This window comes from Mesoplodon densirostris, chromosome 9 (genome assembly GCF_025265405.1).
Source record: "Mesoplodon densirostris isolate mMesDen1 chromosome 9, mMesDen1 primary haplotype, whole genome shotgun sequence".
Taxonomy (NCBI): Eukaryota; Metazoa; Chordata; class Mammalia; order Artiodactyla; family Ziphiidae; genus Mesoplodon; species Mesoplodon densirostris.
In genome coordinates, this window is record NC_082669.1 from 85,602,618 (window position 1) to 85,630,052 (window position 27,435).

At 38.2% G+C, this 27,435-nt stretch overlaps 1 protein-coding gene across 2 annotated transcripts in view; it reads right to left on the minus strand.

Annotated features, from left to right (window-relative positions):
• The window catches only part of CADPS2 (calcium dependent secretion activator 2), a 493,834-nt gene that overhangs the window by 37,156 nt on the left and 429,243 nt on the right, over window positions 1–27,435 (minus strand). For both annotated transcript variants that reach the window (XM_060108899.1, XM_060108898.1), the window contains 5 exons: window positions 27,062–27,203; window positions 22,246–22,401; window positions 20,717–20,864; window positions 13,023–13,097; window positions 22–105 (listed from right to left, as the gene is read on the minus strand). In XM_060108899.1, the coding sequence (XP_059964882.1) occupies window positions 22–105; window positions 13,023–13,097; window positions 20,717–20,864; window positions 22,246–22,401; window positions 27,062–27,203 (605 nt within the window). The remainder of the gene's footprint in view (window positions 1–21; window positions 106–13,022; window positions 13,098–20,716; window positions 20,865–22,245; window positions 22,402–27,061; window positions 27,204–27,435) is intronic.

Here is a 27,435-nt window from a genome sequence, read left to right on the forward strand (position 1 = left end):
GAACTCATTCAAAATACTCACAGTGAACGACAGAATGGATGAAAAGAAAGTGCCTTCGTCATATCTTGACAGCTTAGACAACACCCCTTCCAACACTGAAACAAACTAGAATACAGTTTATCGTGAGTATTTAGGATAGTACTGTGCATACAAACAAATAACGGGGCAAACAATTCTTGGACCAACTTCTCCCGTGGCACAAAAATCGGAAATGTATAAACTGACACGATGACAAAATCTCATTTTGAAGATGAACTCTAAGGTCCTTTTACATTGCTGGAAAAAATATGCACATTTTTTAAGATAAAAGAACAATGTGTAATAGGAGTCTGGTTACTATGCGTGAGGTAACTTAAACCATTAGTAAATAACTTTAAATCCCTGTGACTCTTCCTTAATATAATTTTCAACTCCAATAAAGATGTTTATAAGTCCTCATCACAAGAAAAAATGTTGTAACTATGTATGGGGATGGACTTATTTTGGTGGTCATTTTGCAATTTATACAGATATCAAATCACTATGTTGTATACCTGCAACTAACATAATGTGGTATGTCAATGACACCTCAATAAAAAAACATATAGAGATGTTTTGAGGCAACAATGGTCAAGCTTCATCAAATTCCTTTCTATCATATATCACTCGACCATTCCCCAACTTTTTCTATCTACAGAAGAGGCTGAATGACAAAGAACAGATAATGAAAAGGTGTAACATTTGGGGCCCTTGTAACATTGAAATGAAGTATGATACATCAACTAACGAGTATTCACCAAGCAGTTCCAACTGGGACATGTAAGGATCATCCCTGCTTTCAGAAGCTTAAAAAGTAGTTGGGGAGCTCAAACAGATGCACACACTGCAGAGTACAATGAAAAGAGCACCAGATTAAGAATATAAATCCTGATTCTGTCATTGACTCACTGCTATATGGGCTCCAGCCAACCAGTGCACCGGTTCCCCCATCAGTCAACGGTGTGTTTGTGTTGGTGGGACGGGTATGGAATTAAAATTGTCTTAAGAGTTTTACACTTCTAAAATTTTATACTTCTATGAAATGAGAGTTAAGACATATATACTGTAATGTAATTAAAAATGTGGAGAATTTTATTTCATTGAGCAGAAACATTAAGATCTGGCATGAAGATAAATGAGATATTAATAAGGATCTACTGTCCTACATCTTTCCTCTTTAGAAGCAAAATAATATGCACTATTGACAAATTATACCTTCCCAAAGGGAAAATACTGACAAGGTTTTTTAAATACAAAAAGGGAAATTAATGAAGGCTGGTTTTTGTTCACATAGCAGCTTCTTCAACAAAGGGATAATAGTTCTAGGGACACAGCTTATTGGTCTCTGGTGAGCAGAGAACTCGCTGAGAGTGCACAGGAGATCATCTTTTCTCCATGGCTGGTCAATTACTGCAAAATAGTTTATGCAAAAGAAACAAAAACGTCCCTACAGGTTTCTCCATCACATCATTTGCGACATGATGTAAGAGCACAGAAACAAATTCATGTGAACTTCTGACTAAAATTTTATTTTTAAAGAATGAGAACTATGTATGGTTGGTTAGTTATCCTAGGGGATACAAATAGCAAAAAAACATAAAATTACAAATTGCTCACAACTAAAAGTCAATTTAGCACTTTCCTCCTGCCCATTAAGATTTCTTACCAATCACAGCTGGCTAACTCAACTTGTTGTGGTTGGCAAAGACCCAGAAGACCTATACTCCAGGGCTATGACCAGGGGGAGGGAATGCCAAACTTAATGGCCCTCTGCAGAAAATGCCTCATCTCTTGTAACTCAAATCTTGAAAGCCAGTGTGTGATCGGTGATGTCATTTGCCACGAGGAGAGCGACAATTGCTATGGTTACCAGACAACGTGAACCACTGAAGGCTCTAGCATAGCTCCTGGTTCTTGGTGCCTTCAAGAGAGTATTTGTTTACACAGGTGAGTGATGCTGAGGGACTAGGCAAAGTAGAGGTAGACCCTGTGGACGGATTTAGAAGATCTTAGCTCGAGTTGAAGCTCTGCCACTCTCTGGCAGTGAGTCTGGACATTCAGCTTCTCTAGCCTCAGTGTACTCATCAGTAAAACGGGGAAAATGTCACTGCCTTGCTCACAATAAGGATGGTGTGAAAATCAGCATAGATGATTTAGGTGAAGGGACTGTGAAAATGGCAATACACTAAGAGATGTAAAGAATGAATATTATTGGTATGATGAGCTAAATCACTAGCCATTATATGTCTAAAAACCTACACATGTTAAGTCACAAGCTAACGGGGGTAGCCTTGGGATTGTTTAGTGAAAAGGAGAAATAATGCATTTGGTTACCAGCAAATGCGTCTAATTCAATGACATGATATCTATGGAGGCAGGATAGAGTTGATGCTGTAAGTCAGAAGACCCATGTCGGAATCCCATCTGTTTCAAGGTCATGTGGCTGACAGTAGAGGAGAGAGGCTTTGGACACAGGTGGTCTGGCTCCAAAGCCCGTGTTCTTTGCCATCACACTACAGAGTTGTAAGCATTAAATGATATGACATAACTAATGTCCCTGGCATATAATAAGTGCTCAATAAATGCTACTTTCTTCTTCTTATTGAGCACCTAATAGGGGAAATACAAAAAAAAAAAAATGAGTCTTAGACCCTTCCCTCCAGGAATGCACAAACTAGTAGGAGAGACAGACGTGTACACAGTTGGTCATGACATGAGGCAGGAAGTGATGAGGGACAAACAGTGTAACTGAAAATGACTTCCATTGGAGGATACTGGGTAAGCTTTGTTTGCATGGTAGCACAGGGGCTGAGCAGCAGGGTAGCAGAAATCGAGTGGCTAAAACAACACTTGGGGAAGCCCATTAGCAGATGACCTTAGGGCAGAAGTTGCCCCACTGTGGCATCTGACAGCCTGTCTGGCTCGTCTTCTCTTTAGAGTGTGAAGCAGCACCTGGTTATATCCCACTAAGTCCAGTGTGTGCACCGGTGGTCTGCTGCATGCATGTCACAGCATTCTTGGCCTCCATTTTTTTTTTTTTTTGCTGTACACGGGCCTCTCACTGTCGTGGCCTCTCCCATTGCGGAGCACAGGCTGCGGACGCGCAGGCTCAGCGGCCATGGCAACCGGGCCCAGCCGCTCCGCGGCATGTGGGATCTTCCCGAATTGGGGCACAAACCCCTGTCCCCTGCATCGGCAGGCGGACTCTCAACCACTGCGCCACCAGGGAAGCCCCTTGGCCTCCATTTTAACAATAGTGCAGAGCCTCTCCCTGGGATCCTCCCTACCCCAAATGGTCCCTGGGGAGGCCCAATACAGCAGGGACTCTAAGGGCTTACATGGCAGTGAACAGCGACTGTACCTCTGGGACCAACCACGTGAGCCATACAGTTCCAACAGGAAGGTTTTCTTTGTAAGATTTCTGTCAAGGCACACGTGGTGGAAGAGCTACCTTAAAACCCAAAATCTATTAACAAGATTGACTAATAATGATGTAGTTTCCATCTGGCTTTTAATTTTAGAAGACAGCAAGATTCCAAAGAAATCCAGCTAAATGCTGGGTTTAGTTGCTGTGTCTTTAGTTGCTTCCTGTGAACTTTCTCTGTACAGCTCAGGGAGTATACAAATACTTACAGGTTTGCCTTGCGCTCTCTGTTCTCCTGAGGGTGTCAGATTGGCACGAAACCCTGTAATCTCTGTTTCCCTGCTTTTTATTGCGGATGTCATTTACTGGGTTTGTTTGAATAATATTTAGCGCCCAAAGTCTGTCTGGGTCATTACCAACTTTGCCTCATTATGGACACTCCCAGGGAAATTAAAGATGAAGGTACGTTGAAATGACTGGTAGAATGAAACATGAAGTATGCCCCAAGGCATGTTGGTTTAAATTTCCTGCTGGATTTTAACAGGGTATAGGATTCATTTCCTATACGTATGGAAAGTAGAATGACAAATTCTGAGAAGTGATAGGAACAATTCAGCTGTAGATTGGTGGGTCCAAAACACACAGGTCTTACTTTTTTCAACTGCGGAATTTCAGGAAGTAAACAAGGAATATTTGCATCATTTACACTGCAAGTTATTAAATCTTCCACAGAAAAAAGATGCATCCAGAAACAAGACTAATCATGAAAAACTAGGTGTATTTTGGAAAGGGGGGATAAATAGGGCTGGAGGTATCTATCAGATGTTTTATTTTTGTTTGGTACCATCAGGACTGACTAGTACTGTTAAAAATCCACCTGGAACCAGAATGTCATGGATTGGAAGAGAGCAGGTTTCCTTCCCTGAACTGGAATGTTAATGTGATGATACAACGGAACATAATGCCCGCTTCTCCCACTGTGTATCCACATCCTCTTTGAACCTTTGTTCCAACTGACTTCGGAAAGTTCCTTTCAGATGATCCAGATCGGTATTGAGGATGGACAGGATCTGACAGCACGTATTTATACAACACGCCTTGTTCTGCACAGTATCTCAGACAACTTCCAAAACAGCACGCCTAGCCCGGATGTTGGTGAAGTCTCCACATTCCTCTCATTGTTCCTTTCTCCCTTGTCTCCCAAATGGACTGAACTATGTTAGTTTGTATTTCTTTTCTTCTAATGACGCCTAACAGTGTATGTTATTCCTTTCAAGCACATTCTTGGGTTTGAACAGTTGTCTTCTGAATACATTGTCTTGATCCAAACAAGTAAATTTAACCAAGTTAACTTAATCAGACTGAATTGGTGGTGGTGGAGGAGATACTTTAATTGCATCATCTAGACAGTCAGGTCAGATGTGTCTTCTGTCCCTCTTACGAGAAGTTCAGGGGAAAATATTTCTGGTAGCATCTTTAGGATTCTCTATGTATAGTATCATGTCATCTGCAAACAGTTTTACTTCTTCTTTTCCAATTTGGATTCCTTTTATTTCTTTTTCTTCTCTGACTGCTGTGGCTAAAACTTCCAACACTATGTTGAATAACAGTGGTGAGAGTGGGCAACCTTGTCTTGTTCCTGATCTTAGTGGAGATGGTTTCAGTTTTTCACCATTGAGAATGATGTTGGCTGTGTGTTTGTCATATATGGCCTTTATTATGTTGAGGTAAGTTCCCTCTATGCCTACTTTCTTGATAGTTTTTTCATAAATTGGTGTTGAATTTTGTTGAAAGCTTTTTCTGCATCTGTTGAGATGATCATATGGTTTTATCCTTCAGTTTGTTAATATGGTGTATCACATTGATTGATTTGCGTATATTGAATAATCCTTGCATTCCTAGGATAAACCTCACTTGATCATGGTATATGGTTCTTTTAACGTGCTGTTGGATTCTGTTGGCTAGTATTTTGTAGGGGATTTTTGCATCTAAGTATATCAGTAATACTGGACTGTAGTTTTCTTTTCTTGTGACATCATTGTCTGGTTTTGGTATCAGGGTGATGGTGGCCTCGTAGAATGAGTTTGGGAGTGTTCCTCCCTCTGCTATATTTTGGAAGAATTTGAGAAGGATAGGTGTTAGCTCTTCACTAAATGTTTTATAGAATTCGCCTGGGAAGCCATCTGGTCCTGGGCTTTTGTTTGTTGGAAGATTTTTAATCGCTGTTTCAATTTCAGTACTTGTGATTGGTCTGTTTATGTTTTCTATTTCTTCCTGGTTCAGTTTCGGAAGGTTGTGTTTTTCTAAGAATTGTCCATTTCTTCCAGGTTGTCCATTTTATTGGCATAGAGTTGCTTGTAGTAATCTCTCATGATCTTTTGTATTTCTGCAGTGTCAGTTGTTACTTCTCCTTCTTCATTTCTAATTCTGTTCGTTTCTGTCTTCTCCCTTTTTTTCTTGATGAGTCTGGCTAATGGTTTATCAATTTTGTTTATTTTCTCAAAGAACCAGCTTTTAGTTTTATTGATCTTTGCTACTGTTTCCTTCATTTCTTTTTCATTTATTTCTGATCTGATCTTTATGATTTCTTTCCTTCTGCTAACTTCGGGTTTTTTTGTTCTTCTTTCTCTAATTGCTCTAGGTGTAAGTTTAGGCTGTTTATTTGACATTTTTCTTGTTTCTTTTTTTTTTTTTTTTTTGTTACGCAGGCCTCTCACTGTTGTGGCCTCTCCCCTTGCGGAGCACAGGCTCTGGACGCACAGGCCCAGTGGCCATGGCTCACGGGCCCAGCCACTCCGCGGCATGTGGGATCTTCCTGGACTGGGGGCACGAACTCGTGTCCCCTGCATCGGCAGGCAGACTCTCAACCACTGCGCCACCAGGGAAGCCCTTTTCTTGTTTCTTGAGGTAGGATTGTATTGCTATAAACTTCCCTCTTAGAACTGCTTTTGCTGAATCCCATAGATTCTGGGTCATCGTGTTTTCATTGTCATTTGTTTCTAGGTATTTCTTGATTTCCTCTTTGATTTCTTCAGTGATCTCTTGTTTAGTCAGAAAAGATACTTGATACGATTTCAATTTTCTTAAATTTACCAAGGCTTGATTTGTGACCCAAGATATGATCTATCCTGGAGAATGTTCCATGAGCACTTGAGATGCAAGTGTATTCTGTTGTTTTTGGATGGAATGCCCTATAAATACCAATTAAGTCCATCTGGTTTAATGTGTCATTTAAAGCTTGTGTTTCCTTATTTATTTTCATTTTGGATGATCTGTCTATTGGTGAAAGTGGGGTGTTAAAGTCCCCTACTATGATTGTGTTACTGTCAATTTCCCCTTTTATGGCTGTTATCATTTGCCTTATATATTGGCACGTTGGGTGCATAAATATTTACAATTGTTATAGCTTCTTCTTGGATTGACCCCTTGATAATTATGTAGTGTCCTTCTTTGTCTCTTGTAATAGTCTTTATTTTAAAGTCTATTTTGTCTGATATGAGAATTGTTACTCCAGCTTTCTTTTGGTTTCCATTTGCACGGAATATCATTTTCCATCCCCTCACTTTCAGTCTGTATGTGTCCCTAGGTCTGAAGTGGGTCTCTTGTAGACAGCATATATATGGGTCTTGTTTTTGTATCCATTCACCCAGTCTATGTCTTTTGGTTGGAGCATTTAATCCATTTACATTTAAGGTAATTATTGATATGTATGTTCCTATGACCATTTTCTTAATTGTTTTGGGTTTGTTTTTGTAGGTCTTTTCCTTCTCTTGTGTTTCCTGCCTAGAGAAGTTCCTTTAGCTTTTGATGTAAAGCTGGTTTGGTGGTGCTGAATTCTCTTAGCTTTTGCTTATCTGTAAAGGTTTTAATTTCTCTGTCGAACCTGAATGAGATCCTTGCTGGGTAGGGTAATCTTGGTTGTAGGTTTTTCCCTTTCATCACTTTAAATATGTCCTGCCACTCCCTTCTGGCTTGCAGAGTTTCTGATAAGAAATCAGCTGTTAACCTTATGGGGATTCCCTTGTATGTTATTTGTTGCTTTTCCCTTGCTGCTTTTAATATTTTTTCTTTGTATTTAATTTTTAATAGTTTGGTTAATATGTGTTGGTGTGTTTCTTCTTGGATTTATCCTGTATGGGACTCTCTGTGCTTCCTGGAGTTGATTGACTATTTCCTTTCCCATATTAGGGAAGTTGTCAACTATAATCTCTTCCAATATTTTCTCAGTCCCTTTCTTTTTCTCTTCTTCTTCTGGGACCCCTATAATTCGTATGTTGGTGCATTTAATGTTGTCCCAGAGGTCTCTGAGACCGTCCTCAATCCTTTTCATTCTTTTTTCTTTATTCTCCTCTGCGGTAGTTATTTCCACTATTTTATCTTCCAGGTCACTTATCCGTTCTTCTGTCTCAATTATTCTGCTACTGATTCCTTGTAGAGAATTTTTAATTTCATTTTTTGTGTTGTTCATCGTTGTTTGTTTGCTCTTTAGTTCTTCTAGGTCCTTGTTAAATGTTTCTTGTATTTTCTCCATTCTATTTCCAAGATTTTGGATCTTCTTTACTATCATTACTCTGAATTCTTTTTCAGGTAGACTGTCTATTTTCTCTTCATTTGTTTGGTCTGGTGGGTTTTTACCTTGCTCTTTCATCTACTGCGTATTTCTCTGTCTTCTCATTTTGCTTGACTTACTGTGTTTGGGGGTCTCCTTTTTGCAGGCTGCAAGTTCGTAATTCCCGTTGTTTTTGGTGTCTGTCCCCAGTGGGTAAGGTTGGTTCAGTGGGTTGTGTAGGCTTCGTGGTGGAGGGGACTGATGCCTGTGTTCTGGTAGATGAAGTTGGATCTTGTCTTTCTGGTGGGCAGCCTCATGTCTGGTGGTGTGTTTTGGGGTGTCTGTGAACTTATTATGATTTTAGGCAGTCTCTCTGCTAATGGGTGGGATTGTGTTCCTGTCTTGCTAGTTGTTTGGCATGGGGTGTCCAGCACTGGAGCTTGCTGGTCATTGAGTGGAGCTGGGTCTTAGCGTTGAGATGGAGATCTCTGGGAGTGTTCTTGCTGATTGATATTACCTGGGGCTGGGAGGTCTCTGGTGGTCCAATGTCCTGAACTCGGCTCTCCCACCTCAGAGGCTCAGGCCTGACACCTAGCTGGAGCACCAAGACCCTGTCAGCCACATAGCTCGTGTTGCTTGAGGATCCACACTTCTTCTGGAAAGGACAGAAATCTGGCAATCTCACTTCAGGCCTACCCCATCCACCTTTTCTCCCTTTGTGCTTAGTCTGTTTCACTTGCTCATAATGGGCCCCATGCAGAGGCCTTGCCCCTGGCCTTCAGACCAGAGCTCCTCGTGAAACGGCTGAGCCGACACCTCAGCTCGGGACGTGCACTGAAGCTCCTCACAGGACACTCAACTCCTGTAGGGTGTTTTTTATAAGGCCACTAATCCCATTTATGATGGCTCTAACCTCATGACCTTATCACCTCCCAAAGGTCCCACCACCAAATACCATCACATTAGGGATTAGGTTTCAACATAGGAATTTTGGGGGGACACAAACATTCAGTCTATGGCATCCTGCCCATTGTATATCTTAAATGTCTTTGGACTAGTCCAACAGAGACCAATGTTACAGCCTCCTTACTACTCCCTCTCAATCTGTTTGCTGTGGGCAAATGAACTGTCTTACAATGCAAACATGATTAACTCTATACCCCTACTCCCTGCCTCTCCAACCCTTCAGTGACTTCTCATTGCTCTAATGATGAAGACATTAAACTCCTCGGGCCTGCAGTTGGGCTTTTAACCATGATTCCATACTACCTCTCAGGTACAGAGTTGGAAATCATCAGCATATAGTTAAACCAGAAGTGTGAAAGTCACAGATATATACGGAATGAGTTCAAAAGAAGACTAAAGATGGAAACCCAAGAATCCCACCATTTAGCTGCTAGGTAGACAGAGAACATAGAAATGGAAAGCCAAGATCTTTTCTAAGCATGGGAAATGTGTGTGCAGGTGGGACACATCCTGTGGAGTGTTACATGTGATTAAGAGCCCTGGATCATTCTCAAAATATTTGTGAAGACATGTGGATAAAAGGAGGATGCAGAAGTAGAACTGAAGAGAAGAGATGAAAAGAATGTAGCAAACATATTTCTCAATATGCACAGAAGAACTGAAATATGGGCAGAAACATTTGTGATACAATACAAAGAATTCACTATTTTATGCATATACTTTATATTGAATTAATTAATATGCTATAAAAATGTCTATGGGCTTCCCTGGTGGCGCAGTGGTTGAGAGTCCGCCTGCCGATGCAGGGGACACGGGTTCGTGCCCCGGTCCGGGAAGATCCCACATGCCGCGGAGCGGCTAGGCCTGTGAGCCATGGCCGCTGAGCCTGCGCGTCCGGAGCCTGTGCTCCGCAACAGGAGAGGCCACAATGGTGAGAGGCCCACGTACCGTAAAAAAAAAAAAAAAAAAAAAAAAAAAAAAAAAAAAAATGTCTAGGACACAGCTCTTAGAATTTTCCAGAATAAAGACAGTTAATGTAGAAGGTACATATTTTAATTTTTAGTCTTTTGCTTTTTACTGATTTCCTGGAGATCTGGAATCAGCAAGTGCATTGGATTAGGAATCTGAAACTCAAAGGTTTGAATCCCAACTCTTGCACTTATTAGGTGTGTGACTCTGATCAGTTTACTATACTACTTTGAAGATTACATTCCTCTCTGTGAAATAGGGTAAGTCCACCCATTCCATAGGTGCTATGTAGTTTGAATTAAATAACATATGTACAGTAGCTGCTTCACAGTAGGTACTCCATAAATACCTCCTTTAAAAAAATCATTTCTTCTTTGGTGAAGACAAATGGGAACATACTATCTAAGGGGTTGTCTTGTTTTTAAATATACTGAAGTTGTAAGGTAGTTTGCATGTCCATCTAAGTGGAGGGTCATCAGAGCAGTGGTTTTCAAAGTCTGGCTCAGGAACTCCTACATCAAAATCACCATGGTGACTGGTTAAACATGCACATTCCTGCCCTTCTTCCAAAATTTCTGGAAAGCAGGGCTAAGGCATCTGTATTTTAAATAGCTCTCAGGCAATTTTTTGGCATGCTAACATTTAAGGATTGTATTACAGAACCCTATTCATCTTTGCTTAATGAAATAAAATGCACCATTTATTGTCATCTTCGATGGAAGCTTAAGATGGTTGTCAAAACTATCAAATTAATTTATTTTATACTTTTCAACTAAAGATTATTAAAAAGTGCCATTTGACTGCAGGAGAAAGGATCCAGAGAGAAAAACTATAATCTAGACCTGATTTCTAAATATAATAGTTAGTTGCATTAGGCTATATAAGTTAAAATTAATTACAATTAAGTAAAATCAAAATTTCAATTCCTCAGTTGCACTAGCCACATCTCAAGTGTTCCACAACCACATGTGGCTACTAGTTACCATACTGGATGGTGAAGGATAAACATTTCTATCGTCACAGAGAGTTCTATTTCATAGTGCTGATCTCTAGGACACCATTTCCCAGCTTGACTCAAATATACTATTTTTTCAATTAACCAGATGCATTTGATATAGAAAAATTTAAGTTTTTTACTTTGCCAGAAACAAATGCAGAAATGATGAATAGACCTTCCTGCCTTTTCTGCAACCCTTCCTCCCCTTCGCCCCAAACCAAAACTCGTTGTAGCCTTTTTGCCTTGTTGCCTATTTAACCCTTTATCAACTGCATGCTTGCAATTCAGTGGCTCTCTTTATGTACCCTTCTCACAAAAGACAACTTCCACAGGAGAACTGTGCTGATGGGGAGGCTCTACCCAGATAAAATTTCCCTGGATGGCTCGCCGACAATAAAGGTGCAGGGTTAACTATGTCTGTTCTGTGGGCTGTAAGCTGCTGGGTTGGGCTCCTGGGAGGGCGGGAATCTCATGGTTCTTCCTGTAGGAGCTTCTTTCTCCAGTGATCCACCTCTTCCTCTACCTCCCAGATGGGTTTCCTGTTAACCCTTCCCCTTTCCCCCTGCTGGTGAATTTGTGTTGTAAGTGCAGGTGTTCAGTGCTGGGGTAGAAGCTGGGGGGCAAGAACAAACTGGGGAGGTGGCGCAGTTCTAAAATCTCCTTTCTTTGTGACTTTTTTTCTACCTCAAGACCTGCTACCAGAGAATTAGGAAGCACAAAACAACTATTTGAACCCCACCACCCCCGAATCAACTATAATCCCACCACCCAGATAAAAGCTCTGTTGGTACTGCGGTGTTTATCTGTCTTTTCTCTATGTGATGACAATTCAGATCACAGTTTACATTTCTAAATATTCAGCTTTTTCCCCACTTACCACTATATTATGAAATTTTCCTTTAACATTATAGTCTTTGAAAGCAAACTTTATTAATATAGATGTCCCATAATTTACTTTACTGTTGCCCTCATGTTAAAGTTGATTCCTGTATTTTTCATTAGAGATAATGTGACATCTATCAATGTATATAAATTTTGTGCATCTCTCTGAGTAGTAAGAAAAAAAAAACGCAGAAAGAATTTTAGGTGAACGGGTATTAATGTACTTGATATAGTTCCAAACTATCTTCTAGAAAGGTTGTAGCCATTTATACTCCCATAAATAGAAAATGTGAGTGTCCCACTTCACCTTCTAAAACTGGGTGATAGCTTAAAAACACCTATGCTAATTTGCTATAAAAATATTATATAAATTTTAGTTTTATTGGTATTCCTTAAACTATTGAGGCTTAACAGCTTTCATGCTTGTTGGGCATCTCTTATTTTTTTCTTTTCTAAACAATGTGTCCTTTGTCTGTTTATTGAATTGAGGGTGGCTTTTCCTTTGCTTTTTGTACATTCTTCCAATTGTTTTATGAAGCCTGGTCTAGGGCTCTTTGATCCAGCACCCATTCTTATGAAAGTGACTCTTTGGGAGAAATCCATCCTCTCTCCTTACCCTCTTTCAGCTCCCCGTGCTCTCCGTTGTTCATCTCTTTCCCTATCAGACCCTGATCTCAAATGTCATCTATGGCAGTCTGTTCCGCCTTAGTGGGATTTTAAATCACCTAATCATTCAATGGAACACTCACTTATACTTCATCTCTCCTTATACAACTAAAGGCCATAGCTTTTGTCAAAGATATCTGAAGCCTCAAATAGGAAGTCGTGGGAGACCTCTGGGAGTGGAGGACCTCAGACACCACCATGCCAGCCTTCTCTGCCCACCTGTGAGACCAGTCCTAGAGTCCCAGTGCTGTCACCACAAAAAAATAAGCTAAATTCAAGAACTCATGACGACTCAACTCATCCCTGGAGACAAACAATAAGAGAACATGAATGAGAAAGAATAAGGTATTACTGGAAGATAGAGTTATTTTTAGAAAGAGAACAATTGCGAGAAAAGCCAAAATTAATTATAAATGAAAAACCAAAAGTTACTGACAAAGTGTTCATAGTTTGCTCATAACTTTTCTTAAAATTTGAACTTTTCTTGCATCTGTCTTTAAAGCTGCTATTTCTCAATTAGGTATTTAGAAACCTAAGACAGATATTTCTAAAAATTCTCAGTTGAAGATTATTTAATTTGATTTAAAAAGGTAAATAAAAAAATACCTTACCTTTGAAACTAGAAGTGAAATGATTTCTTTTACAGTGTTGTCAATCAAATCATCTATTTTCGAATGGTACTGCTGCTAGATATTAAAAGACAATGATGCAAAAAAAAAAAAAGACAATGATGCATTAGTTGATGTGGACACAAAACTTTTGTCGTACGTCATAAATGTTTTAAAGCTACTAGTTATGGCACATCCGATTTATACAAAATGGCCATTTTGCACATTAGAACAAAACCTTGAAAACGATCCACCCAATCAACAGTTTTTACATTGTGGGGTTTGAAAATTTTCCCATGTGCTCTGTTGAGTGAAGCAGCTAATGGGGTTATTATATAGCTGAATTGAGTTCTTATTCTTATTCAGCAGGAGGAATGTGAAGGATACTTTTTGTCTTCTTCTCTATAATTAAGGTGGCCGTGTATTTTTCTAAAGGGTTGGTTTAGCTGGAGAAGCAAAAAGACTGGAAAAAGATTTAATTAATACAGCATTTCATGTCTGACAACTCTCATTCATAAGTTATTTTAAATGTGCTCTAGAAATAAAATGAGCTCCCAATTGTTCACACTGAAAGGACCTTTTTTGTCAGCACAGGGAACCGCAGTTTATACAATTCTTACAATATGCTCAAGCAAGGGCAAAATTAAAATTTCATCAACAAAGGTGATAGATGGTAACAAATTAATAGGCCATAAAAGGTATAATGAAACGGCACTCACTCCCCATAGTTTTATTACTGCTTCCTCTGAAAAAGACGCCTTTAAGTAAATGCAAAAAAGATGTATTTAAAATAAACCTGAAAGACTCTTTTTCTGCTTTCTTTAGAGAATACTGGAGAGTCCCCTTCTTAAACTAGCAGGAGCTTCGGGCTTTGACAGCGTGTGAAGGCACACTTCACAGAGAATGTGACTTGTAAAGACTAACCCTATCTTGATGGTTCAAGGCTTCTTGCAACAGCTAACATAATGCACAGAGTAAAAGTACTCAGGTCAGTATAAATATTAGACCAACTTAACAGCTGCTGGGTGAATGGTTTCCAAAGATGTAAGTTTTTGAAAGCTATTTTTTCTTCTGAAAACATGTCTCAAAGTTTCCACACACAACAAAACATCAACTTAGGTCTGCGTTGGAATACGCAGGAATGAGGTCTCCCCACAGGCTCTGACAGTTACAAGCCATCATTTACCTGTGCAAATAATGAAGAAAGGAAGCATAATTTTGGAGCATGTGAATTATTTTCTTTTCCTGCTTGTGTGTGTGTATGCATGTGTGTGTTGACAAGTGGTCTAAAATTAAGCACACATATATGAACAAGGAAATTTCTAGGCATGTATTCCACTCAGTGAAACAAAATACTAAGCGTCCATCTCACGTAAAGCCTTACTGATCCTCAAATTTGTGCTCCCGAAAGGACAAACAGAACGGAAACCTAGATGGGGGATTTCTACTGCTGTAGTACTGACACTTTTGCTTTCAGGACAGCTTGAAGAGAAGGAAAGGAGAAGAAAACAAAGAAAAGCAAGGCAGAAGAGGAAGAACCTGAAAAACCTGGCTGGTAGTTGAGATGTCCAGGAAGCCCCCCAGAGATACAGGTACAAAAACATCACTCCCCCGGCCCCCACCGGCTGAAACTGTTCCAGTGCCTCGGCAGTGGAGGAGCTTATGCAAATGAGCTCAGCAGCTCTCCCTCCATGCACACTCTCTTTTCAAATCCTTCTCTCTCCAAATTCGTGTCTGTGTAGCAGGAAGAGCTAAAATAGCAGACAGAGGCTCCCTCCACTTTGGGGTAGAATAAGAAAGGGATACAGGAGATGGGCTTCAAGCTTCTCTCATCCCTCGTACATGGAAAGTGCTACAGAATATTCAGGGGTTGAGGCGCCCGAACCTGCAAACAGTTCCGTCTTCTTAAATATGCCTTATCCTCCGTGTTTATCTCCCTTTGCTATAAACTTTATTTTTAACTCAAAAATAATGAAATGCCATCAGAAGGCTATTGGATATAAAGTAGTAGAGCTTATACATGTTAAACTTTTGCATTGGACCGATTTTGGCAATTCTTAAAGTCAAGAGATGAGCCACTCAAGAGGCCATTTATATCATTTTTATCGAAAGGCAGGGAAAGCCACAGACTCTAGGAGCCATCAAATTCTCCTATAATACACATCTTTTGACTGCTGTTTTCTTTCATATCTAATCTAGCCAAAAGCAGAGATGGAGGGAAGGAGAGAGAGAGAGAGAGAGAGAAAGTCAAAAAGGAAGAAAGAAAATATACTGTATATCTTAAATGTGTTACCCAGGGGGCAAACCCAAACAGTATAAGGGTTGCTAGATTTTTTTAATATGAGATTTTGCTACTGTAAATTTATCTGATTAGCTCTGACTTACACTAATTCTAAATCTGAAAGCTGTTGGGAACTTCCAGAGTCTGCTCTAGCTGCACAGCTGGTAGAGGTGGTCTAGGAGAACTGTGGGTGGAAATGGGGAGGTGGCCTGAGAATTCATAGTTTACATACATATTCTGCAAAGAGAATAGTCCAGAAATGCCACATACAGATAATAGATAATTAGCTAGAAAACGTTATTCATTAGGAGATCCAGATAGCTTCCAAAGACAAATACAGACACATACAAAGACAGCAAAACAGGTAAGAAGAGAATTTATCTGGAGACATTTACATTTCCTAAGCTAAAATTAATAGGTTTTTCATTTAGATTAGCAGACCAAATTTTTGTTAAAAACTTGCAAACTTTTTCTCGGCAACCATAAAAGCCTATAAATAAAATTCCTCTCAGGATATTTCAAGTTGGATCAATGACTCTACAGACCAGGGTTTTGGTAATTTCCATACCATTCTTAGACTAATTCTCCCCACATCTGCCCTCAAAAGTAAACCGCTGGTGCCTTGCTTCTCCAGTAGATGACTCCGAACTTAGATTAAGATGACCGTTGAGGAATTTTTACTTCATGGAGCCCAGGGAATTAAGATCAGGCACAGGTCTGAAATCCTTGCCCCCCTATATGTGGGTAAATATTCTCATTTCACCGGACTGTTCTCATGAGGAAACACGCAAGAAACGAAGACTAATCAAATGCCAGTGCAATCCAGCATTCTTAAAAGATTTTGGTCCTTCTGTTGTATTGGATTGTTCTGGTAACGGAAGTATTTTACTGCAATTGAGAACAAATCCCACATAAGTAGGGGCCCCCAAGTAGCTCCATTAATGTGCTTTCATCTTCAATGGATGGACCATGAGGTACAGGGGTTCTGAGAGCATATGACTGCCTAAGGCCCACGCAGTCATCTGCTTTTCTGCAGGAATGGATAACGAGGATTTCTAAACACTGGTGGTTTTCTGATCCCCACGTGTCCCTGAGGGCCTGGCCTGAGACTGCTGACTCATTACACACAGCTGTCACAAGAGCAGATCATTCACTCACTAATCACTCCATTAAATGCTGTTCTGGGCTGTGGCCCAGAGTGCCTGCATCATTGTGTGCCACGTAAGAAAACAGAATCATAATTTAGGAGCCCAGAAGAGGCTTCACCGTGGGTAAGGAGTTGGGAAGGTTTTATCCCAGCAATGACGATATAACAAATTTACTAGAGACTGTGGAGAGGTAATTCCCTTAAATTTAGAAAAAAAAAAAAAATCTGCTACGTTTACCAAGGTAGTATATATTTTTATAAGGTTCCAAATTGTGTAATAATCTAGTCTTTTCAACAACTTTATTTGTTGCGTGCTATACAATGGGGTCCATTGGCTCACCTCTGTATGTAATGTATTCACCACTTTGCAATAATTCCAAAACTTGTCTCAAACACATACAGGGAGGAAAAGCCTGTGCAATTATGTGCATATATTTCCTGGAGATTAAAAGCAAAGTATAAAATACTTCTTTTGCACTGAAATTCTTGTTTACCACTTTTCAGGGTTGCTAATGAGTTTTACACCTGCACATTTTGAACTATATTAATTGTGTGAAAGTTGTGGGAAACTAATTGTCTCTGGTGAGCAGGTACAGGTGCAAACATAATGAACAATAGCAGATTACTCTTCAAAACCCTCCTCCTATTAATGTAAAGAATCAGTTGACAATGCAACAATGTTTTGTCATTTGTGCCTGTTTTTCTTTCAGAGTCCTAGAGTGAGTTGTTTCTTACAGAGGAGGATTTTTTTTTTTTTTTAATGGGGGTAATATTTTTAAAGCAGTGACAAAAAAAATCAGTCTGCTCATTCAACAAATATTTATTACGTGCCTATCAGTATCAGGTACTGCAGTGTATGTAAAAATAAGAACAAATGGATACATTCAGTATTAATGGAAGAGGCAAGATGATTCTATCAACCTGATGAGAAATGGATGTGTGTATAAAGAGACTTAAGGCAATATTCCCAAGCAGACAATCAAAGGCTTACATCTGGCTATAGAAAACCAAGAGAAGGTGGTTATGAGCCATTGAGAGCCAGGCCAGCTGCCTGCTCGTTCAGGTAATTAGAGATAATAAATCACATCATAAGAGATCAGAGAATAATTACTGAACACTCTATAACACATACCAGCTACTTAATGTGTCTGTATGGTTGTATGCTGTGGTATTAGAAACACATCGTTTCCCCCTGAATTGCTCAAAGAATGAAAGATGTGTACACACACATAAGTTATGGCCAAATAGCTAATGTTTATCTCTGGGTTAAAAAGTATGAAATTCACAAATAGTGGGCCTTCTCATCCTCTTAGAAGTTACTTAAGCCTTTCTGCTTGGATGAGAATTGTTAGCCCAGTGTAGAGTTGGTTCTGAATTTGATTCCCAGGTGTCAACTGTAAGACGTAAGATTTAACATATTCGTAGAGCACAAAAGCATTTGACCAATTAAAAAATATTTATTTAGTCAATCCTGTAGGTATAAAAGGTTTTCTTTTTTTTGAAAATTTTTGATTTTATTGTCTCATTAGATGTAATTTTTTGATAAGAACATGATTAAGATATAGTTCTATTTTTTTTTTAAAGATGACTGGTTTGATCAAGAAACAAAGTGGTTCAGCAACTTGTGTTCACTGAATACCTGAACACTACAGAACAATGAACTTTGGGTGCATTAAAAATCAGTGAGAAATCCATAATGCGTGAATCGTTCTGGAGAAGGATTTTTTTTTTTTAATTGGAGTATAGCTGCTTTACAATACTCTGTCAGTTTATACTGTACAGCAAAGTGAATCAACTATATGTATAAATATATCCCCCCTTTTTTGGATTTCCTTCTCATTGAGGTCACTAGTTACCTATTTTCCTTCTCATTTAGGTCATTAGTTATCTATTTCATACATAGTATCAATAGTGTACATACATCAATCCCATCTCCCAATTCATCCCACCACCACCACCGCCTGCTTCCCCCTTGGTGTCCGTACGTTTGTTCCCTATGTCTGTGTCTCTATTTCTGCTTTGTAAATAAGATCGTCTATACCCATTTTTTCAGATTCCACATATATGTGTTAATATATGATATTTGTTTTTCTCTTTCTGACTTACTTCACTCTGTATGACTGTCTCTAGATCCATCCATGTCTCTACAAATGACCCAATTTTGTTCCTTTTTACGGCTGAGTAATATTCCATTGTATACATGTACCACATCTTCTTTATCCATTCCTCTGTTGATGGACATTAGGTTGCTTCCATGTCCTGGCTATTGTAAACAGTGCTGCAATGAACACTGGTGTACATGACTCATTTTGAATTATGGTTTTCCCTGGGTATATGCCCAGTAGTGGGATTGCTGGGTCATATGGTAGTTCTATTTTTAGATTTTTAAGGAACCTCCCTACTGTTCTCCATAGTGGTTGTATCAATTTACATTCCCACCAACAATGCATGAGGGTTCCCTTTTCTCCATACCCTCTCCAGCATTTATTGTTTGTAGATTTTTTGATGATGGCCATTCTGACTGGTGTGAGGTGATACCTCAATGTAGTTTTGATTTGCATTTCTCTAATAGTGATGTTGAGCAGCTTTTCATGTGCTTCTTGGCCATCTGTATGTCTTCTTTGGAGAAATGTCTATTTAGGTCTTCTGCCCATATTTTGATTGGGTTGTTTGTTTTTTTGATATTGAGCTGCATGAGCTGTTTGTATATTTTGGAGAGTAATCCTTTGTCAGGTGCTTAATTTGCAAATATTTTCTCCGATCCTGAGGGTTGTCTTTTCATCTTGTTTATGGTTTCCTTTGCTGTGCAAAAGCTTTTAAGTTTCATTAGGTCTCATTTGTTTATTTCTAAAAGGTTTTCAAACTGTGTTCCTCCTGAGGTTCTGGGTAGTACCTCAAGAAAACCTTGTGCCGGGGAGGAAGAAGGCTCCTGATACAGGCCTGCCTCTTCCCTGCCTCTGATGATGGTTACATCCCACACCATGAGTGGGAGGAAAGGCTCTTATCATGGTGGGCCTGTCCCTCACTGAAATCCACATCTGGGTTCTTCTGTATGAAGTGACCTTAAGAGTTGCCTCCTGGTCCTCAAATTTAGAGGTTACCCTCATATATGCTATATGTCATCTAAAGCCCCAAACTCTAAATTCTTCTAGTATTAATGAAAGTATATACTACAGATATATGCATCTTGAAAATGTTAACAATCACTCTGCTTCTGAATTTATTTGGAATTTAAAGGAGGGTGAATTCATTTGGTTTTAAATAATCTTATCTTTAAAAATTTAAAAGTAGTTTGTTGATTCTTCAGCTTAACAGGGAAGAAACATTCCCCTTGACACTATTTAAGGTATAAGTATCTACATGTGTTTTAATGAGTCACTGGGTATTGCTATGTAGTGTTATACACAGAAACCAAAAACCTGAAAATGGAATTATATTATTTTAATTTGAAAAGATGAAAATAAAAAATGTACACAAACGAAAATAATAATTCAGATGAAAATGTGCTTTTTTAAATAAAAAGAAACTTACCCACTGACTACCAAACTGGATCATGCCATGGGGGGAAAAGAAAAGATGATGAAGGAGAACATAAGGGAAAAATAAAGAAATGATGAAAAGGGAATTACCATGGGAAAAGATGCAATAAAACGTCAACTTAAACAGATAATCTAAGAAAAAGAGATCCATTTCATCCAATCACCACTCTCAACAAAAATAAATCATGGGGTAAAATAAACTGTATTTCTGAGTATAGAATCAAACAAAATAGAAATCAAATTGAAACAATGGGGTATTTATTGAAGAAAAGCAAAGCCCAATCTTTAAGTACATTTCTACTTGATCTTTAAAAGAAACGAAAACTTTTGTGTAAATAAAATATTTCATGTGCTATTTTCTGTGGCCTGTTTTTTGTATGCAAACTCTGGATACTTTATATTTGTATAAACAAAGGAAGTAGCTTTCTAGCTTTCTCATTTGCTTGTGAAAAGCAAGGTTTATGTAAATACACAACACCTAAGCCATTAAAAGGTATATCTGAAATTCAGTGGCCACTTGTAAAATTTTGGGCAGTCTTTATATTAAAAAGAAGAAATTGACAAGAGCAAAGGATAAAGGGGCATTCCATTATTATAGTAAAGCTCAAACACTTGTATGGGGGAGCTTGGTCTTTTTAATCTAGTCAAGTGAGAGACTTCTAGAAACAGCATCCTCCTCCACCAGGGCACCCAGTGCTGCATTTCCACATGGGACATTCAGTCCACTTACCTCCTGTCCTCCATCCAGGGCACAGAGTTTGGTGCTTTGCTTTTTGGCATCGACTAATACATTAAACATTGTACACACAGAGGCTGGGATGCGCAAGTCAGTTGTTTTGCTTGCCTTTTGCAGCTTGAGTTCGAATGCAGTTCTTGTTCTATTCATTAAAACATGAATTCAGAGTAAGAAATTCTGACATATGTCCCACCTGTTTTTAAAAGTGAAATCAAAACTACAAGATGCTAATTTAAAACATGCAAATATGGGGTGTGGCATTGCCTGGGAGCTAGGAGGTAGGATGCTCTTCTTTTCAGGTGTCTCATATGAAAGACTGTGGTATTTTATATTTTATATTAAACATAGCTTTTGCAGTCGCTCAAACAATATTTCTACCCAAATGAAGCTATTTGTTACATCTAGTGTGTACTCTTAATGGAAAAACTTCACAGTTGCGCTCAACCGTCTGAATGAATATCCAAGTAGAAAAATCACCTGCTTCTCTATGTTAAGGCAGAACAAATCCTCTGTGTGAGTGTTTACCACATCAAAAAAAGGACAAGTCTAGAAAACACTAAAACACCATAATCAGTGTGCAATGGAGAATGTGTAATTCTTTTATGTCATTTAGTTTCTCTTTCAAATCCCTGAAGTTGCATTTAGGTTTTTTAAAGAAACTGCATAACAGGTAGTTTGGAAATGGTTTTGCTAAAGTATCCAAAGAATATCCAGAGATTTGATACATCAGAATCACAGATGACGAACATGATTTTTTTTAAACATTAAATAATCTAATTCATGGCCTTGCTTTACAAAGCCATTAAACATTATTCTAAAGACAGGATTTTTCTCGCTTTAAAGAATTCAGGATTATTAATTGATCCAACTAGAATTTGTTATTCGCGTATGCTACCCTCATTGTTCTTGCACACATTGTGAACAAGGGCAATGGGGAAAACAATGCTAATTAGGATGCAATGCTGATTTTGTAAAAAGTATTAAAGAAAAGGAAAGCACATGTGGAAGAATCCAAAGCCTCATAACTTATTTCTGGTTAAGTTCTGAAAGAATGTAAACAGATACTTGGAACTCATCCGATGTGGATAGAGAATACCAGAAAAACAGAACAATTGGTGGCAATGATCATCCATGGAGTTTGCCATGTCATTTCACAGCACACAGACACAGTACATAATGCATAAAGTACTTAACAGATCTCCTTCCTATGTCTCAGGAAGTATTGCTTTGGGAATTTAAAGCACAGTATTCCCAGAGAGATAATAGCACAACAGAAAGGATTAATACGGTATGGGTGCTACTGATGAGGGTAATGGTTAGGAGACCCGAGAAAAAGTAGCAGGCCAATTTTATCAATTACATGGGTCCCCAGAATTCAGGTGAAAGGACCTAATGTCCGTGAAATTTTGGGAAAGTGGTACATGTTGAAACCTTCCTTGTGACAATTATATAGAAGATACTTGGTGAAAAGTGGTATTTGGGGAGTTGGCAGAGTAAACAGCAACTTGAAAATACATGTCTACCTTTTGACACAGGCCTCTATCATATCACTGGCCATTAGTTTAAGTCTTTGCTCTAAGTGATGGGCAAATTCTTGTTCTGGCCAGTGAAGATCAAATACAAACATTTGCAGTGCATCAAGTTTCCAAAAAAGGTCTTCTGATGTTGCTGAGCCATTGCTAGAAGAAAAAGGAAAAATGAAGAACATCGTGAACTTCCACTGTTAGCTGCGTGGGTCACCAATACATTGTTTCTTCTTTTCTGTATCACTTGCCATCAAAACATTGTTTCTTCTTTTCTGTATCACTTGCCACCAGTGAAAAAATACTACGTAAAACCCCTAGTGATCAATATTTTCTTTGTTCAACCTTCTAATTTTCCCCTTTCACTTCTTCTTAATGAATAAGGCAAGGAGAACAAAATAGAATTATAGTAGTAGGGTTTCATTAAAAAGGGGTAAAATGAATAATGATTCTTTACTAAGGAAATCAAATTATATACATAGGAACAAACATCTTAAATTGTTCTTTACCAATCTCTAGGATAAAGATAAAATACACATTTCCTCCTAGAAATTCAGAAAAGTATGTTTTATGCAAGAAAATTCATATGACAGCAACTAGCAGCTTTATTTAACTCATGCATATGTGCCTCTGTCATCATGATGGCTTCTGTTTATCTATAGGTATGTAGCCTTCAGGGCCTTAAATTTCTCAGTTACAGGTAAAGGTGAAACAGGTACTGGGAATGAAGTAACAGGCTGGGTAGGGAAGCAAATTTTACTTTTACTTTGAAATGCTTTGTGCCTTTTCTCGTTCATAAGCAAACCTAACTTAGTACCAGGTATGGTCTAACAGAGAAAAGATATTCAAGGTGCTCTCAGGTTGGAGCACCATCATATATTTCAGGTCCTTCCATCTATCTAACTGTGGAGCCAAGGTCTGAAATGCATTCACTACTATGGTAAAGTTACTCTAGGGACCATATTTTCACACCATGCGAGAAGGTAATTTGTGTCAGAGTATATCATACTTGAGTAAAGGATAATATTATTACTTTTCATTAAGCAAGTATACAGTCTAATAGGAAAATAGATGATTTGAAAATAAAATATTCCTATGTGTACTGAAACTTAATTGTAAAAGAGAACAAAAGAAAAAGAAAAAAACCAAAAACTGCTGTATGATTCATTTCTGCTTAGCTTTCCAACATTTTAACATATACTAACCTAAAATTTATATTTTAGGTTTGTAAAAAGAAAAATATTAAAATAAACTAACTTATCACAAGGGCATGGTGGAAAAATTTTATAAAAAAGAAAATTCTTTTAAATAACCACATTGTTTAGCTAAATATACCTTAATTAGCCAGAGTAAAAACAATCACCTCCTGCTCTGGCTAATTAAAAGCTTATTTCTGCCCCGCAGCGCCCAGCATCTTCGCTCCGTCACCAATCTACTCTGCTTTCCTCCTCCCATTTTACCAGTAATTCCTCATGATCTCCTCGTCTAGCCAAGATGTCCTCAGAGTTAAATTCTCAAGGGAACGATCACAGCAAAGCAGTGAACACTATCCATAGCACTTCCCTCACTTAATATCTCCAAACCTTAATATTCAGTGCCCCAAATGTATCATTAGTATATGTGCTGCCGAAGCGAGCACCCCAAATGTATCATTAAACAAAAGCACCAGACAACCATGCTGACATTGCTGTAAAAAATGTTTGAGAAAACACTATAGTCAATTTTCCATTTTGCCATTTATATAATAAAAAATAAGAGAAAAAAATCCTGAAGCAAAATCCTCCTGTACATCTGTAGTGTACAATTTAGGAGATAGAGGCACTATGTTTTAAGAGCTGTTGAATATAATTGTCAAAGAAGCAAATCTACTTCTTATAGTTTTTTGTTTTGGAGAAATATAAGTAACAGCACAACAAAACAACAGCAACAAAAGCCACTATTAAAACAAACCCCTCCCCCCACCAAACCCAAATAGTAAAGGTAGAATTCTATTAAAAATGGACTTTCTCATCATATGTGACAATTAAATCTTTATAGAGAAGATGGATATATGTTTTTTCTGTTCTTTGATGTTATGGTAAGATTCTGAATGATACATGTGCTTAATTGGGAATGTAATTAAGATAACAAGAGTTTGTTATAATTAAATAGATGAAAAAATGTAAATAGGTTTTCTCTCAAGCTGGCGTGTATAACCTGCAATTTATTCAGAGCTTTTTCATTTTAAAATTATTTCTAATCAGTGACCTATCCCTAAAAGTATTAGTAACAGATTAAAGAATTCAAACGTGAAAAATGGAGTCTGAGATCATTTTCTCAAAATGCCAGCAGTAAACTTACCTGACTGGCATTCACTTCTAGAGTGAAAAAACCCAGAATGAAGATTTTATATACAGCGAAAGATTTGGAGGAGCACCTCTTAAGGTGATTTATACATTAGTATGTAGAGATGCATCTTCAGACTCATGGATAGTTTAGTATTATTTCTCTTTACTTTATCAGTAGTTGTATTTTTAACTCATTATATATGTGAAATGGGATTTTTTTTCTTGCTATTTAATGCTTTATAAGAAAAGTTAAAAAAAGCTTTGCAATGACCTCAGAACATTATCAGTAATTCTGGCCACCTTGACACAAAGCCTAGTGTTGAAAACTTTGGCAGGTAAAGATAATGGTAACTAACTTGTAAAACATATTTTTTTATTTGCCCAGAATGATGAAAGTAGAAGCACTTTATTTACAAAGTCACAATTTGTTATAAAGACAGGACATTCCTGTCCTGAGACAGGTTATTTTTAAAAAGGGGATCCTAATAATGAGATTTAGGGCTCATATATATCTCAAAGCTAATAGAGTAATTACAAAAAACCCCCACTAAATTTCACAAGGCAGTGCCCAAAACAGTGTTCTTCATTAAAATCAAGGATGTTAAATAGATGGGAAATGAAGAAGAAGAGGAGTTAAATTAGAAAACCATGTAAAGAAGTACAAAAAAAAATCATAAACTTAGAAAGGTTCACTATACTTCCTAGATAACTGAGGACACACAGACACCACTTGTAAAGCCCAAAGCATTTGCTTGTAAGAAAAAGATTCACATGTAACCTAATATCTTAATAATTATTATGATATAGTGTTGATGTTTAATTTGGAGAAAAACTGCCAAACTATTTTGCAACTTATCATTCTCTTCCTTGGTCTTTGTTTCTCTCTTTTTTTTTTTTGATTATATGCAGATTAGACTGGGAATAGATCTGGAAGCAAAGTATATTAATAATCGGAGTGAGAGCTTTGGAGTCAGGCAAACCTGGGTTCAAATCTTGTCTTTGTCATTTGCTTACTGTGAGACACTGGTAAGTTTTGCCTTTTGACTTCTTTGTGACTTAGTTTTCTTAACCGTAAAATAGGGAAAGTGACATTTACCTCACAGGGTCGTTACAAAGCTTAACCGAGATAAAGAATTTGGCACTTTATATAACAAATTCTCTATAAATGGTAGCTAATTTTCTTCTTATAATTATTATTCTTTCTAGCTGACTTCATGAGAGACCTTGTGCAAAGCATGGGCTGTTATTGAGTTCATTTGATTGCTGTGAGGCTCATACTTTTGACAACCATACAGTTATGGGTAATAATGATGATTGAGAATAATGTAATAATAATTATAGTAATAACAATCATAATGTAGAATAGGAGTGGTTATCATCTATCGAGACCCTATGCTGTGCCAGGCACTTTCCACAGTTTTTTAAAAAATCCTCACAAAAAACGTCTTTAAGTTAGGTGTCATAACCATTTTAGGGTCGAGGAAACTGAGGCAAAGGAAGACTTAACGATGAATAAGCTGGGATCTAAATGTGGGGATGATCGATTTCAAAGCCCATGTCCTTTTCACTTTAATGACTCTTGGTTACTGAATCTGCAACAGGTAGGCACATCACAATGTGGAGTTAATACATATGGTTTGTAATGATATAAAGATTACTTAAAAATAACAAGGTGCATCAAATGATATATGAAAGGACAAAAGAAGAACTTGTTGGTACTGAGAAACAAAGGACAACCTGTTCTCTGCAACCTGCATTATTGTTTCTTTAAAGGTGAGACTAAGATTAAAGCAGAAAAAGATTATGTTCTTGAAACTGTTCTTACAAAGGTTTTTCTACATATACAAGATAGATCAAGTGGCAGTAACAAAGCTGGAGCCAACTAAGGATCCTGGACATACATACCTACCGTTAACCACACTGCTTGTCTGAATATGGAGAACTCTGGTTATACCACTTAGACTAGAGTCTACAACCTGGGTCACAAAATGACCCTTGCCCCACAGATTACATATGAACGACATCAAACCAGTGGGTATTTTTTTTAAAAAAATCTACATTATTTATCATTGATATGCTAAGCTTAGCTTAATAGCTTCAAAAACTCAAAACAAATAAAACCAAACATAGTATTCCTCAACCAATGGTGACAAATGCCATGCAATCTAAAGACATCTGCACAGAATACAGCCCAGGCCATGCACCAGCTAACACACCACCAGGAAATAAGTGAGGGATACACACGTGGACTCATATAAAGAAGCCATCCACGAAGGAGTAGAAAAGCTAGGAATCTGTGGAAGATTAAGAGGCAGACTTGGAACTTTTGGAAGAGCTACATTGGGAAGACTGTTGGCGATATTCCTGTAAAGAAACAAACAACGTGGGAAGGGACCACCATAAGCAATAACTACAGATGGCCACGTGTAAAGTCATAAGGTCAGGATAGAAGAGACAGGGGCTCGGTGGACACTAGGCAAGATACCTACTTGACAGGCTGCCATGTCTCTTGCTCAAAACCTCTGTGAATTGACTGGGCGATGGAGGACTCCATGAGATCCACGTAGCGGACAACCAAGGGCACAAAGATTTCTTGCAAGTGTTTGTGAAATTTTCCATTACATAGAAGCGCTGAAACAGTCAAGCAGAAACAGTGTTTGTCAGAGGGATAATATCAGGCATTTGGAAAATATGGACGAAAAACTTTTCTGGAAAGAGTCTGACACAGAACCAATAAAATACAGAGGTCTGGCCCCTCATATTGGATATCGTGTCATGAAAATTGATCAAGAAGTACCACTGACCTCCTATATATGGCTGTCAAAACCAGAGATAGATTATATCTCTATAAAATGTTCCTGCC